The sequence below is a fragment of the Sorghum bicolor genome, chromosome 4 (assembly GCF_000003195.3).
Source record: "Sorghum bicolor cultivar BTx623 chromosome 4, Sorghum_bicolor_NCBIv3, whole genome shotgun sequence".
NCBI classification, from domain to species: domain Eukaryota; kingdom Viridiplantae; phylum Streptophyta; class Magnoliopsida; order Poales; family Poaceae; genus Sorghum; species Sorghum bicolor.
In genome coordinates, this window is record NC_012873.2 from 6,470,615 (window position 1) to 6,486,948 (window position 16,334).

Genomic DNA, 16,334 nt, shown 5'->3' on the forward strand with positions numbered 1-16,334 from the left:
TAACTGTAAATCACGAGACGAAACTTTTAATTCTAGTTAGTCCATGATTGGATAATATTTATCATAAATAAACAACAGTACCGAAAACTTTTTACTTTTCGGAACTAAACAAGGCCTTGAATGGAGAAGAGAAAAACTTTTTTTTAAAAAAGGACAAACTGAAGTCTTCATCATTACACACGGGCCACTACTGGGCGCTTGGCCCTTTCCCAGTACGTGTTGTTGGTATATATAGTGATTAGACTTCTCTGATAGATTCTGGAGTTGACGGTGACACCCCGCGTATATATCGTACCAGCCAGATGCAATCTCTACGTGTCCAATCACGTATCCGAAGCAACCCGAATACAATACAAACATACTACCCCAGCAAAGCGTCTGTGGGCCATAGGTGGGCCCACCGACAGTGACATGGATGGACGGACCCTGGGGTTCACACGCCCTTCGCCCGGACGTGAACGATGAGCTGCACACATGCCGTGCTGCCCTGGATCCATGAATTGTTCCAGTTGATGATGTGTGGTTAAGGTCTTGTTTAGTTCACCTTAAAACCAAAAAAATTTCAAGATTCCCTATAACATCGAAACTTGCGTCATATGCATAGAACATTAAATATAGATAAAAAATTAATTATACAGTTTGCCTATAATTTACGAGACAAATCTTTTAAACCTAGTTAAAACGAAAGTGTTACAGTACCCAAAAATTTTTCACCTTCTCAACTAAACAAGGCCTAATAATAGGAGTGGGTTAAAATTGGTTACTATATACTATTTTTATATACAAGTATAATGTTTGATTAATTGAGAGAGATTGACCAAATTAATTAAAAAATAGGTGTTAACCCTAATTAGGTGACCACACTTTTTCGAGAACACGACTTCACGTGTATTTCATTAAGAAAAAGTTAGAGTGCCGAAAGAATAGTTTATATGACACACTGTGGGAGAACCCCTGCAACACAATCATAGAGATAGCGGTTAAGTAAAAAAACACAAGAGAAAGAAAGAAACATGGTAGAAAGAGGGTCCTTCGCCACAACCTAACTGACTAGACCTACAAGGAAACACCAACACAAAGACTGCCAATAGGGGAGATGAAGCCGCGGTGGCGAAGCATCCACTGAAAGGAGATGACTAACGGCGACGAAGTATCCATCTGAACAACTAGTAGCATGGCGGTAAAGCATCTGCCAGAGACCTCACAGCAAAGTATCCACAAGAGGAGAGCGACTTCAGCGGCAATGTATCCGCCTAGGCTAGTGACGACACAGCATCCACTGGAAAGAGCGCAAGCGACCAAGTATCCGTTGCGAAGAACCAGATGATTCAGAAGCATCAAACATCCAAGCTAGGTAGACCAAAGCGAAGATTGAGCAGAAGCGCAAGCAGGCACAACACAACCAAGAGCAACTCCGATGAGAGAAGTGGGACGGTGGCATAAGTGCTCCAACAAAGCTCGAGGAAGGGGATGATATCTATAGACGCTAACAATGTTTAATGAAGAGCATGAGAAATTTTGTCCCAAAACCATCCCCAAACGATTTGCATGATGAACAGAAATTTCAACAACACATTCAGGAAGGTAGATGACACATTGTATACAACCGCGGCTCGCCCAAAACATGAAGTCGGATAGAGTTTTAACCCTAAGAAACTGATTGGGTACAGCCGCTGGGGCGTCCCACAGAGAGCCGGTCAAAGGCCCTGACCACCATGAACATCATAAGAGGTGGGATGGTGCAGCCATGCGGCCGTGACACCCCTAGCCGCTAGAAGTAGCCACCACCGACTGGCTTGGGTAGACAGTCCCGAACCACAGACCTGGCCACTAGCACCAGAAGGTGTGGGTAACCAAAGTCCACGGCTGACCCTGACCAGCCGTGCCGCCCTGGAGGCTCGAAGAGAGAAGAGGCAGGCACCGGCCAGCCACATCCGACCGCCAGCGGGTATGCTCCAACTAACTACCAGATCTAGTCAGCACTGGGATAGTGGCCACGACCCAGCCACTAGGACGCACAGGCAACCACCACCCTAGCCAACTCGACCACGGCCAATGCGATCCTGGCTAGCCACCATCAAGGAAGGAGGGGTCTGGCCACGCCACGGTTTGGCTGGGTCATCCCCAGAGGCACAAGCGAGCCACCCCTACCCGGCCACCGCCCCTGCCTACATGGGCATCCTAGCCCCAACAACACTAGATCTAGCCATGGGTGACCGGGTCCGATCGGCTGATTAGCTCTCGACGTTGGAGATGGAGAGGGAGAGTGGGGAGGTGGAGGAGTGAAGGAGGAAGAAGGCGAGTCATGGTGGAGAGAGAGAGAGGAAGGAGCGCAAAGGGTGGCCTTTTGAGCTCCCCTAGTGCTCGCTGGTGTCGACGAGGAGGAGGACTTGGTGGCGCGACGATAGTGGCCGAGCTAGCAAGGACGACTGAGTCTCTATGGTGGGTTGGGGGCCCTTGAGTCGTCCCCGCGAGGAGATGGCGCTAGGGAGAGGCTTGGAGGGAAAGTATGTGGGCCGACCTTACTTGCAAGGAGCTAGATCGCACTGTAGGGTCTAGCCGACTTCTAGGTTAGCTAAAGCCTAAAGTATGTTTGCACATGAACACTTTACCTGTGGGCACGAGTGATGAGCACAATACACAAAAGACACATTGTTGGAGGATCCTTATCAAAAGCGTGATACCTAAGACATGTTGACGATGTCTCTTGAAACGTGAAACCCCACACGCCCGAGAGGAACCCTGTCAAGACTTGTGGTGGCTATGGGATGCCCTAGCTGGCCTGACTACTCTAGAGCTTTGTCGTCGTTGACCTGACATGCAACAACAACGAAGAATGGGGAAAAGAAGTAGATAGAAAAGGAGTGGGTCAAAGGTGTATTAGATGTGACGACGATTATGTAATTGGATTACCTTAATCGTCCATGATTCTTTAATACATAGAGAGGGTGGCCTTATCCCAACAGTAGCAAACCTTTCCAAGACGTAATATATCAAAGGAGGGGGATCGGAATCTAGAAAACTAGATTCAAACAGGGATCATCAAAAGACCGATCATCGGATCTTTCGATAAATGTCAGAACCTCTGATGTGGGGGGAACCTCAGCACCCAAAAGTTTTTTTAGGTACATCGGAACTTTTGATGTATGCACCTTCGTAAGAGCGTAATTTTTTCGTCTAGATTCTAAATTGAACGTTCCATATATGCTTTTTTTTTAACCCTCTCAACGAGAGAAACGTACACAATGGTAAATTCTATTCTATATTTTTGACGACCTGGTTGTCAACAATAGGTTAGTTTGCAGTGATCCAATAATGATAACACAAGATCCATATAAACCTCCAATGATGGGCGCTACGAATCACAGGGCCGGGAGATTATTATTATATGATATTATCGCACAATTGTCCCGTTGTTCATCCTTTCGGTTCTGCGAGATGGTGTTTCCGTCGCATCAAGTGCCTAAGGAAATACTTACAAAACTGCACAATACTGTGGCTGCAGCCAGCTGAAACGAGCAAGCTATCTGTGCTTGGAAACATTATCGACATCTGCACTCGATCTTTTTAGGTGGATTATAGCTGTCACCATACTGTAAGAGCAACTCATCATGAAACATTATGCATGCTGAGACTATTAAATACCATGGCCCTCTCTCCTTCACCTCAAATATATAGTTCGCCGCTAAAATGATGAAAAAGGAAATAATAATGATTCCAAACAACGCAAGTTCGGTGAATATCGCCTTTCTTTCTGCAGTCCCAACACACGTACAGTACATGTTATTGAAGGCTACTCCTGTACGTTGTTTCGTCCGTCACTTTCTAAAACCCTACTATTACGTCATACTCCCTTTATTCTTAGTTTTGAGACCTTTCTTCCAAAATAACTATCGTACCAAAATAACCGTCATTTGCACTTACCAAAAAAAACAACTTTAACTAAATACATATTAAAAAAGTATTAATGTTTATGGTACATAATTAGTATTATTGAAAAGATCTTTGAGTCTAAATTTTTAACAGATTATTTAGAGATACAAATATTACGCATTTTCTACGAATCGAGACAAACTTATGGCACGAAAAACCAAAAGCGACAATTAATTTGGGACGCAGGGAGTAGTCTACTTATAGTATATCTATAGTAAAAACAATGTATTTAGAAAAGCAAATTAAATCGTCTTATCATTTAGGGCAGATGGAGTACTATATTAATAAAAGTATGATATCCAACGCATGATGTCTTTGTGGTTTTTCTTAGCTTGTCAAGGTAATTATTTGTTGTCTTATAGTATTTTGTCTATTATACTGTGGACTGAAAGCAAGTACCATATGAAACAACTCCACCCACTAATTAACATTATTGTGCGATTTTCAATGTTAGTTTCACTGCCCAAGAAATATATCTACACACAACTTATCTCTCTCCTAATTATTTTACTATGAAGTCAGGAAAACGCAATCTTATATATGTGGCACCGAATTAATGTGGATATACTGCCAACAAGAAGATGCCTTATTGACTACCAGCAGTCAAAAGCCCTGAAAGGGCCTAAGCGCTACTTCAATTTGGGCCATTGAACAGCAGCAGATCGATGAGGTTCATTACGCCCAACTGGTACTGTAGCTAATGGGGACACGTGGGCCACTGAACAGCAGCGGATCGATGAGGTTCATTACGCCTAACTGGTACTGTGACATGTGTTGCTAAAAAAAAGCTAATGGGGACATGTCATACATCTCTCTTTCAGTCAAGGAGAGGAAGTATGGAAAATTCCAAATATGGCTAGCTTAATTCAGGATTGGGCTTTCCATCACTGTCCGTCACGTACTCTCCATCTCTAATGGGCAATATGTATCACGGGAACAATTCTCGCACATCGTCACATCTTCCTTCCTATAGGTACAAATCATGTTATTATTCACATGCACTTGTGTTTGACGACTTAGCGTCATTTTCAATCATTAGAGCTCGAGCAATTTTTATTATTATACAAAAATATTTAGCTAGAAAATTATAGAGTTCTACTTTGACATCAAGATATTTTCGAACTTTGGCAGCGAGCGCGGCCGGCTGCCCGGGGTGGCCGGGCGGTGGCTCCGCCATTGTTTTCAATCGAACCACAATGAAAATACACAAACAATTGTGTTTGTCCTCGTCAGTTTTTGCATACACTTGTTACTAGATTCATCATGAAAAATATCTTTCTAGTATATAACTTTCACTGTTATATATGTATACTAATGTATCTTTAAAGAAACTTGCAAGCCAAAGTAACAAACAACTACAGTAACATTTAGAATCAGATCACGAAAGTACTTATTCAACATTTAGGTCTTGTTTGAATATAGTCAGATTAACACGAACCCACATATGTTAGGCTGGATTGCAATGAAACTTGAACTAAATTCCACCCCCAATCCACTCAAAACATGTGGATTGAGATGAATCCGACAACAGCTAGGCTATGTGAATTGAGATGAATTCGATAACATCTGGTCCTTAGGTGTAACGGCATGATAAAATGCATTTATGTAGTGTTAGTAAAGCCTTGTTTAGATCCAAAAAGTTTTTTGGATTTTGACACTGTAGCACTTTCGTTTTTATTTGACAAACATTATCTAATCATAGAGTAACTAGGTTTAAAAGATTCGTCTCGCGATTTACAGACAAATTGTGCAATTAGTTTCTCCTGTAGCTCTTATCAGTGCACTGTGCAAGCCTGAAACTGGGCCATGTCCATGTGGCATGTGGATCTAGGAACGAGGGGCCCACTTGTAGACAGAGGCCGGAGCTGGCACACAGGCCTGAGGACAAACGACGGGGAGCGATCCGCCCGCTAGACTCCGCACGGCCCATCACAAACCTTATCCGTAGGGTGGCTCGCCAATGGGCGGACATGGATTTCCCTGCGTGGGCTGCCTGCAGCCTGGATTTTTGCGCTTACTAGTACCTGTCATCACAGAACAATGAAAAAAAGAAAAAGAAAAAAAAAAGGAAGGATCACGAGTGCACGACAGGGACGGAGGATCAGTTTACGAGTGGCCTCACATTTATATTTTAATAACCTTAAAAAAAATTCAGGACCATACCTCTTCTGTACTGTAGCGAGCATGATGCAATGCCAACATCCATGTACGGCCAATCGTTCCACTGTTACATTACAGCTAGTAACGTCTCAAATAATGATTCCCGCTAATTACTCTGACGACGACGTGCATGTCGTTGGAATGGAAGGACTAGTTCAAGTGTCCGCACCAGAGACCGGCGGACGGAACTCTCTCGTCACGTCACGTCACGTACGCACAGTACGTTCCAACAAGCACGTCGTCGCGTACTATGGCAGTCGTCCTCCTCTCCACCACAAAACGAACGGAGAGCGCCGTGCTTCACGCTCGCTGCGGCGGCGACGACGACGAGGCGGCGGGCGCGCGGAGACCAGACGGACAGCTAGCGCCGCGCGGGGCCGTCGACCGCAACGTGCCACCGCAGCCGGCGCCAGTTTCCGCGGTGGTAACAAAGGCCTTGTTTAGATAAAAAAAAAAATCTTTTAGATTTGTTTACTATATAATTTTTGTTTTAATATTTGATAATTATTGTCCGACCACTAGGTTTAAAAAATTCATCATCTAACAAATTATACTAAAAATGTATAATTAAATTATTTTTTATATATATTTAATATAAAATTACGATGTGATAGGCTAAATAAGGCCTTATATGATCACGAGGTCATGGTTGGGGACGTGTCCCCAACTGGCCTACGGGTACGGGCCTTGTTGTCCGGAGGGGCCATGCAACCGGACGGACCGTACGCGAGAATCGCGTGCACGCTCTCGTGTAACACGAGTCGGGCGTCACGGTCTGGCACAGGCTCAACAAGCAGAAGCAGCCAAAACCAACAGGAAGGAGGAGATGAGAGGCATCCAGATCCAGCAGCTGCAGAACCTCCCAGAGTCGCATACCTACGGAACAGCAACTGAAGCCTCTCCCCACATGTGAATGTGACTCGCCACCTCTAACCTCTCAGCTACCAGAACCAACTGAGGAATTATTTATTACCATTATGAAAGTGGCAAAAACTTTGACCAACGAAAAAAGTTGGCAAAACTTTGACCACAAACAAACGAAACACGGCCCAACCAAGCAAGTGGCAAAGAAACATGCATGTACTATGTACGGTATGTGCGGGTAGAGTAGAGAGGGTTACAGATTAAAAGACAACTTATCCATGCATATATAGTGGTTTGCATGAGGTGAAATGAAATGTTTATTTAACAATTGTTTGATTCATTAGTCCCTATTACATACTCGTGGGCGTTATCAAGGGCCAAAAATGAGTAGACTGACACAACAAAAGGGGGGGGGGGGGGGGGGGGGGGGGAAACAAGATTACAACCTAATTGATACCCAACGCGCAGCAAAAGAGAAGATTTGGAGAAATATGCAAATGAATCTGAAAAAAAAAATAAGTAATAGTTACATATTCGCTTTTTTTACATCCTTGTGTAAATACTACAGGCTGGGTGGGAATCCTCTCCAGGGAAGGTCAGCTTCGACAATTGTCGAATGTTTTGGAGTAGAAGTCGGCAGAGGATAATCAGTCTTGCAAATCGCACCGTTAATCACCTTGTAGACAGTAGAGCTGGCGGATATTGCCCGAAGCTGAGGACATGTGACAATAAAGAATTTCCAGGTTACTCTCACACAAAACAAACCGGATCAAGAGAAGATTCACATGAAACTGACTATTATCGTTTTTAGCAAATATCATTTATAACCATTGTGCTAAAAAAAAGTCGCAGGAGCGTGCTGCCAATTCCTTGGAAGGGAAAAAGAAAGAAAAGGAAAGTCGAACAACAGTCCCAGGTATTCGTTTATATAAAGAGGAAAAAAGGAAAAAAAAGATCTATTCTATGGTATCACATACTGTGCAATGTGCTGACAAGTAATTACTCACTGTATATATCTGTTAACCATAACTGGCATAAAATTGTGCAACACCAAAGGTTTCTTAATGTAAACCCACAGTCAGCAAGATCAAATGTAACGACGAGATGTTAGTATGTACCGTATAACCAATCCTTGAACTGAGCATGAAGGGCAGATGCCAATTCCCTTTTCCGATTCTCGTCAAGCTGCAGCTCCCGAATCATCTTTTGGATATCTTCCAGAGCAGAACGCTGATAATGAATATAACATACTTAGGAACATGTGACCTTTAGGAATACAGCATGGTGAAATATAGAAGTGAACTGTTCCAAATAATGTTTAAGAAATATATCAAAATTTGTACTATATCTGCAAAACTTTTCTACTACTTTACAGAGAAATATAGAAACAATAATTTCAAACCTCATTCATCTTCTTGGATTAGGATTGGAGTATAAATTATCAGAATTTACATTAATGTTTATTATTGCCTCTATTCTAAGTCTAACTTACCAAGTCAATAGAAAAACGCACCAATGTCTACAACACCGAATTAGTTTCATTAATTCCACCATGGAATATATCTTGATAGTGTATTTATTTGGTATTGTAAATTTTAGTATAGTTTTCCTATAAACTTAGTCAAAATTAACTAAGTTTGACTTTGGACAAAATTAAAATGACCTACGTTCTGGAATGGACGACGTAGGATGCAATCCATAAAGACAGTGTAGCTATCAGACAGAATATATTACACTAAATGAAGAAATTGCCCATGCCATTGTAAATAGAGAGCTGACAGAATCCCCAAGGTATTTTACATTCATGTATTATGAAATGAGTAAGGCAGCTTGATACCAATTAATATTAGTTTTGAAACAGGAAAACATTTCTGAGAAGCCATTAGAACCTATGCATAAGAAATGTATTATGCTTAGCTCTATTAACTTTAGTTACTTAATATACCTTTTTGCTTTGGAATGCTCCATAAATTTCAGGCAGTGGGAAAGGATTGCAGTTTGTAGGCTCTTGCCTTTCATCCCCAAACCAACTAGGAATCTGCAGAAGAAAAGTTAATCTTTTTATTATTAAAAAAACAGCAGTTATATTAGCTATTAGAAAATGCATCAAATGACAGGTTCAGCATTACTTAATACTTTTTATTAAAATAGCAGATTTAGCTCTCATGTGTTGTTCGAAAAAAAATAAAAAGAAAACAATGCACCACTTAAAATGTCATTTTCCAGGTCGAAGCATCAGTGGAGAAAATTGTGATGCATAAATCAAGAACTGACTCAAGTATTCTAGCATGCAATGCAGGTGATTCAAGTTGCCACATTGCAATTACTGCATGCAGCTGGCATATTTACAGAATGGACTGAATACTCACCTGCAACAGAAAAGATGAACAAGGCAAGCAATAATGTTTTTCATATCGCATCAAGAACAGAGAAAAAGAAACTTTAAGGTAGAAGATTTTGGATTTGTGCTTGTGTCTTTTACAGAGCTAAAGCCTAAAGAATTTTTTTAACATACCAAAAAATTGGTGAATAGATCAGGATCCAGACATGTTGCTGATTCAGCTTTAACATCTGAAACCCCAGCAGGATGGGACAATGAATCATGTGGATCAACAACTCCCAACACAAAAGGTTGGTCCCATTTGTTGACACTGGAATCGACACCCACTTGCGTCATATGATCCTGCAGTTGTGGGTAGCATGTATTGAATGGAGCAACCTGTTGATACAGATAAGGAAATTTACCATGAGAAAATATTAATTATTAAATACTAATGTATACTGTACACATCACTCAGTTGTCGTTCACACTAATTTAATATTTCTATGTACCCTGAGTAGCAAACACTATGTATAATTATTAACTTAGACCTTGTATTTAAGCCATCCATTTAAGAGAAGGGAAATCAACTATTTAAACATCACACTCCCTATCACCGCCATTTAAAAGAGCAGAAGGCAAAGGAACAACAGAAACTTACTTGTAATTTATGGTTGTCCCCCAACACAAGAGGTTGGTGATTTACTCCTAAGTAGAATATGCACTCACGGCAGTTGGCAATACAAATCCGTTTTGCAGCTGCAATGATATGCACTCTTTCACAATGCTCCACTTTTACTACCTAACAGCATAAAAAATTCCAAGTAGACTTGTCAAACATTCGCAGCAGCAACAACAACAAAGCCTTTCAGTCCCAAGCAAGTTGGGGTAGGCTAGAGTAGAAACCCAACATGAGCCCCTAGTCACACTTGTAAAACATTCACAATAAATAAAAAATATGTTACTAACTATAACTTGCTAAAGTTTTACCAATGCAACTAACTACTGGGATAGACTGGGAAGGTAATGAAATAGGAGAGTGGGGGATCAGAGGAGAGCTATAGGAGGACAAAGAGTAGATGGGTTCAGGATTCAATTTCACCAGTGTCTCTCGTTGATACAGGTCTTCAACTCTTATAGCAAGGCATGTACTCTGACAAAAGGGGCCACAGGCCATGGTGCATGTGAAAAGCTTAATTCTTTACAACAAAAAACACCTTGTGCACACTGGTAGGAACACGTCACAAACAACCCAGAAAATCTCCCCACAGCTGATAGGGCCCAGGATCGTGGTCAAAAGAGGCAGAAGGGTAACAGTTACCTACATCATCTACAACCTATTTCTGCAAGACTGCAACCATAGAGTGGTAGAATCTGATTGCTAGTTTGCTGCAGTCCCATTCCTTGAGAGCTCAATTTTGTAACTCCTAAACACTCACAACCTTTTGTTGCAACTGGACATCAACTAAAATTTTACAAACCACAACAAATATCCACGGCAATGGCAGGTTATCTGCAAAGCTTATAAAAGTACAAAGCAATGAATCATATATGTGAACAAAACCACTGTAGCAAAAAATGGGCAGGTGGCAGATCCATTTCAGACTTATCATGGAAGCAAGTGAAATCATTCTTAAACAAAATATAGATAAAAATAAAACAGAGTAGCCAGAAAGAAAACTCAATCCACAACAGAAATAGAATTACATGCATACCTTACCAACAGCACCAAGAACAACTGTAGCATCAGAACAGCCATACACAGTAGCATACTTCAGTGGTGCTAATATGTAGATAACAGAATCATGGCAGTTCAAAACCTACAAAAAGAGTTTGCAATTTAAGTTATAGATACAGCAAGCATAGTCCTACCTCTGAGGCTTTATAGATACATAGAAATACTTAGATTGATTATACAGAAATGAATAAATGACAGCATCAAAACTACTTACATATAACTTTCATTTGTCAGTTTTATGAGTGTATAAGGCCTTGTTTAGTTCCTTACAAATTTTGCAAAAAATTTCAGATTCTCCGTCACATCGAATCTTGCGGCACATGCATAGAGTATTAAATATAGATAAAAAAAATAACTAATTGCACAGTTTGCCTGTAATTTGCGAGACGAATCTTTTGAGCCTAGTTAGTATATGATTGGACAATATTTGTCAAATACAAACGAAAGTGCTACAGTGTTCATTTTGCAAAAAAAATTGCAACTAAACAAGGCCTGAAAATGAAATAGTCAAAATTTGTGTAGAGGGACCATACCAATGCCCACAGTGACAGTTAAAGAAAATTTGAGAGAGAAATGCAATCACTCCAAAACTTACAAGACCACAGTTTATATTTATGAATTTTGAAATCCAACTTTGCATATTTGATAGGGATAACACTCCAAACTTTGCTAAAGGAGAAAGATTAAAATCTATCAATGACCATTATCAAGAAGTTAGTTATTGGCAACAAACTATCAGTGTACCTTTATTGTCCCTTTGACATCAGATGCATGCTTGACAACAGAGGTTTTGGAAAAGCCTTCCACAAACGTTACATTTCTGTAGTACGCAGGATTGGCACTAGGTGTGCTGTTCCGTGGGTGACTTGTGTTGGCCTCAGCCATGGTTACATCAAGATCAGACATGGTTTGCAGGTTGCTTTCCTTTGCTGCGGACCTCTCAGCAGAATATTCCAGTGCAGAAGCTATATTCTGTGACATCCAATCAAGAACCTGAGCAGCAGGGACAGGCGCAGCAGGCATGTCTGGATCTGAGTTTGCAAAAAATGTAGCAGCCTGGCTTAAGGAAGTTCCTTCTGAGAATTGAACTAGAAATCCAAGGTGCTCAAAAGTCTCCATTGTCAATACCTGCACAAAAAATCAGAAATAACAGTCAACAACTCTTTAGAGTCAGCATTCTGCAACATAATGGTCTTATCACATGCAGCTTTGCCCAACATTCAAAAGTAAGACACAGTACAGACATCAATATAATCTTTCATGTGTCCATTTCTAAAAGAATCCCCGCCGACATTTTCTTCAAGGCCCAATTTAAGTTTCTAGGTCAACACCCAAAAAAATACAATTACTTTCAAAACAATATCCTAAAGGGGCTACAGGACACTAAAAGTGAATACACTCTGGTAGTCTAGTTCGTGACAAACTTATGAGAATACATCGTGTCCATTAAAATATTCACTTCTGGCTTGGGAGGAGAGAGAACTATGGTGAAATAACACTTATACCCCTGGCCCTTTCTTCTTCCTCCCTCTCCTTCTATTCTTTCTCTTCCCTCCCATTTCTCTCCCCTTGTGGTGTGAGCACTGGCCAACGGCTGGGGCACCGGCAGCGATGTGCAACCCGAAGGGCTACTCCATCCCCTACGCACCTGTAGGTGGCTGCAATTTGGCTGGTGGTGGCCTCAAGCCAGCCAAGGGCAAAGGCAGCACAACCGGAACGGCATGACCGCGGTACGGCGGCAAAGGGGATGTGGGCGGTGGTGCGGCCTGCGGAGGCGCACATCAGGTGTGCAAGGAAGTGAGGCTCAACCAGGTAGCTCTCGGGGCTAAGCAAGCTCAACCAGGTAGCTCTCGGAGCTAAGCAAGCGCGGCCATAGGCGAGGTGGCAACCAAATCAGCACGATGCCTCCCAAGCTCGTCGTTGTCATCGTGCTAAACTCGGACAGCAATGGCCACCGCTCGTCGACTCAGGGCACACAACGCACCCCCAATCCATGCACACACACACTCGATCCACTAGTGGCCTCTCCCTCATCGACCGCAGAGCACTGCTTCCTCGCCAGCGCGCTGCACACCTCCATGGTTGTCCGCGTGTGCCCCCACACCTCGCATCTCATGCAGTCACAGCCGCAACCAAGCCCTACATGCAGCCACGCCACATGCTCAAAGCCTGCACACAACTGTGCCACACGCCTGCTAAAATAAACAGACAAAATGATGCAATGCCATTTGGACTATCACCGTCTGCGTAAAAGATTCACTCCTTACTCTTTTATTTTTGATTCTAAAGATTAGTTGTAGACATGTCTACCTGTGTGTTGATTTCTTTCATGAAAACTCACAGCATATCTCATATTATACTAGTGAAGGCCTACATCTTTAAAAAAGTGATAACAGAGCTTTACATGCCATTTACAGGAATCACCCATTTCTATTACTGTCTACTCTAATGTTTAAAGCTATTGTTTAACCAGCTGTTCATCGTCTCAGCTTTAGCAGGAAAATCAGAAAACAAAACATGCCTGAGCATTTGCTCAGAAGAAATGGTGGCATACCAGCGAATCGTCACCCTCACCCTCAACAGAATCTGCCAAGAGAGTAAGAATATTCGCCATATGCTTTTGCAGATAGGACAACTGATGAATTTCTTCATCAGCTTGAGAAGGCATAAAACGACGGCTGTTACTGCGAACAAGCTGCAAAACAATATAAATTGGAACAATTAAAGGCAGATCAAAGGTGATTTTAAAATTATAGACAATCTAACCACTTGAAATGGAAGATGCCAGTGCAGATAAAACTGACTAGGGCTACAGCCAATAACAAAGAAGTAAATGAAGGCTTGTTTGGCAAAGCTCCCAGTGCAGCTCCTAGGTTAAACCATATTATACAGAAGATTGTATGAAGTGATTCTCTGAAATGAAACAAGGACTGGGGGCTGAAAAATAAGTTTCTCCTGATTCACTTCCCACATAGAATCACCTCCTCGGTAGAGTTTATCTTATTGAATCATAGAGAATCACTTTTAGTCACAAAATCACTTCTCTGAGAGAACAGCTCTCTCACTTCCCACAGAGGATTAGAAGCAAGAGGAGTTTTACCCCAAAATGACCCACAAAACATAAATTGTATCGCCATGCCTTGGAATGAAAAAAGGTTGATATAACTATTTATGTTGTGGATATGGTCTGGGTCCCGAATAGCTATAGCTGTCATTTTGAATCAAAATTGCTGCTTCAAAAACACAATGTGAAACTGGAACCCAAAGCATTAATTGTGAATAGCTCTCTATACAAAGATGAGCAAACACTCTGCAGGCAAGGAACCTATGGGAGTTAGTGCACATTGGGTACTGCTTACATTTAGTATACAAATTTAAATCATTGTGGACATATGGATTTAAGAAGTTATCAGTTCTTTATATTCACCAGTCAAAACGGAGAACCAGACACACTTCAGAGCGATGAGATGATCTGTGCAGTGTAGTCTGGGTGAAGTGTAAATCATTGTGCAGTTCTTTATATTTCACAGGGAATTCACTTGCAACTATTTAAACCCTAAGATGAAGTGTAAATCATATAAGAAACAGAGAGCCTAGATTTGCCAGTGAGAAAATTGCACTCTTAGAAGGACATGGAATATGATACAATTATCAAGCAGTGGATATCGAAGTGAATTTCAGCCAAAATAAGAACCTCTAATCTACTTACAACGTGTATGTATGCTAAGTAATTTGCAGATGTATGTCAACTTATTGAGGCCAAGCGACCGTATAATTGCTATACTAGGTATACTGGTATAGCAATCATAGACATGGACTATGGTCTGCAGTCACGATCTCTCTTGCTGAACATGAAGTCCTCAAGGGTTGGAGAGTTGAGCTTATGAAATTCCAGTTTTAGCAGTCACCTGGCTCAATCCGTGACTGGATGTTTTCTAGAGCAGCATCACATGATAACAGGGTGGCAATAGTCTCTTTGATTGGTGTGTCACGACTTATCAAAGATGTCAAAAACAGCATTTTGACAGTGCTAGGTTCCTATGGTGAGGTGTGCCATGGCCCATGGGTGTGTGCCATCGAGAATAATAACAGGCAGGCCTCTAGTATAGCAATTTCAGCAGTCAATGAACGGTATTCAAGGTACGGTTGTTGCTGGTTACAGGGGCAAGGTGCCACCGGCCCACTGAGATGTCGCGTCTAATTCACAAATGAACGTGAAACACATTATGTTCTGCTTCTGCATCGACTACTAGCACTCGCATCACAATCTTTTTTAAAAGCGATCAAACGAAAAGGGGACGTGTTAATCCTGACCTGGATCGGGGAGAGCGCGGAGAGGTACCCATCGAACGCGGAGGTGGAGGGCCAGACGTCCGCCACGGCGGGCGAGTCCTTGTGCGCGCTCCGCGGGACGAGGCGCTTGTAAGACTGGATGTAGAGGAAGAGCAGCACGTCGCGGATGTCCGCGGCGGCACCATCCACGGCGCCGTCCCCGAGCGCGGGGTCCTCGGCCGGGAGCACCGCCGCGAGCGTGGCGAGGGCGAGCGCCGCCTGCTCCTGCGGGATCTGCAGCGCCTCCGCCAGCGCCGCGGCGGGCACGCGCCCGTCGGGGGCCGCCGAGGCGGCGAGCTTCTCCTTGAGCTGGGCGAGCGTCTGCGCCAGCGTTCCCTCCGGGAAGATGAGCTTGGGGATGGGCAGGAGCCCGTGCTCGAACGCCTCCCGCCGCGGGCGGAGCAGCGCCGCCGCGGGGGACGGCGTGGCGGGGGCCGGCGGCGTCGCTGGAGCCGGGGACGGAGACGGCGCCGCGTCCGGCGGCTGGTCCAGGGCCTCGTCGGCCATGGCGGCGACGCGAGCGGGGCGTGGAGGAGGAGGAAGGGGAGATCTGGGAGTGCGGTGTGGGAATGGCGAGGATCGGAGGAAGTGGCTCGATGCGGGGGGCGCCTTTTTTTTTTCTTTCTTTCTTTCTTTCTTTTTCTCTTTTTTGAAGGGTAGTTTGGGGTTTCGGTCGTGGCAAAGAGCATTCATGACGTTCGTTGCTCGAAATGGACGGCGGATGTGTGGGCCGGCCAGGCACGTCACAGCCCGAATCGCCACGTGCGGCGTGCGTGCTCGTGGGCCGTTGCGGTCGTGAGCCGCACGAGAGCACGTTCTCGTACGGGCCGGGCCAGGCCTCGGGTTTACCTAGGCCTTGTTTAGTTTCGAAAAAATTTCGGATTTCGCTACGGTAGCACTTTCGTTTTTATTTGACAAATATTATCTAATCATGAATTATCTAAAATCAAAAGATTCGTCTCGTGATTTACAGACAAACTGTGTAAT

At 43.2% G+C, this 16,334-nt stretch overlaps 1 protein-coding gene across 1 annotated transcript; it reads right to left on the reverse strand.

The window, feature by feature from the left end:
• On the reverse strand, positions 7,248-15,972 carry LOC8071628 (TBCC domain-containing protein 1). Its single transcript, XM_002453428.2, has 9 exons — positions 15,330-15,972; positions 13,570-13,710; positions 11,760-12,143; positions 10,993-11,097; positions 9,939-10,079; positions 9,473-9,676; positions 8,903-8,995; positions 8,076-8,187; positions 7,248-7,669 (listed from the first exon to the last, which is right to left on the reverse strand). Exons 1-9 carry the CDS (start codon positions 15,852-15,854, stop codon positions 7,626-7,628), a joined length of 1,749 nt encoding a protein of 582 aa, XP_002453473.1. The 5' UTR covers positions 15,855-15,972; the 3' UTR covers positions 7,248-7,625.

Bases quoted from the DNA above. Each gene is read 5' to 3' on its own strand.
- LOC8071628 (XM_002453428.2), bottom strand. From the start codon at position 15,854: ATGGCCGACGAGGCCCTGGACCAGCCGCCGGACGCGGCGCCGTCTCCG. The intron at 9,677-9,938 runs GTAAGTTTCTGT...CTGTATCAACAG, and splicing joins GGGACAACCATAAATTACAA to GTTGCTCCATTCAATACATG. The intron at 7,670-8,075 runs GTACATACTAAC...ACATGTCCTCAG, and splicing joins GTTCAAGGATTGGTTATACG to CTTCGGGCAATATCCGCCAG.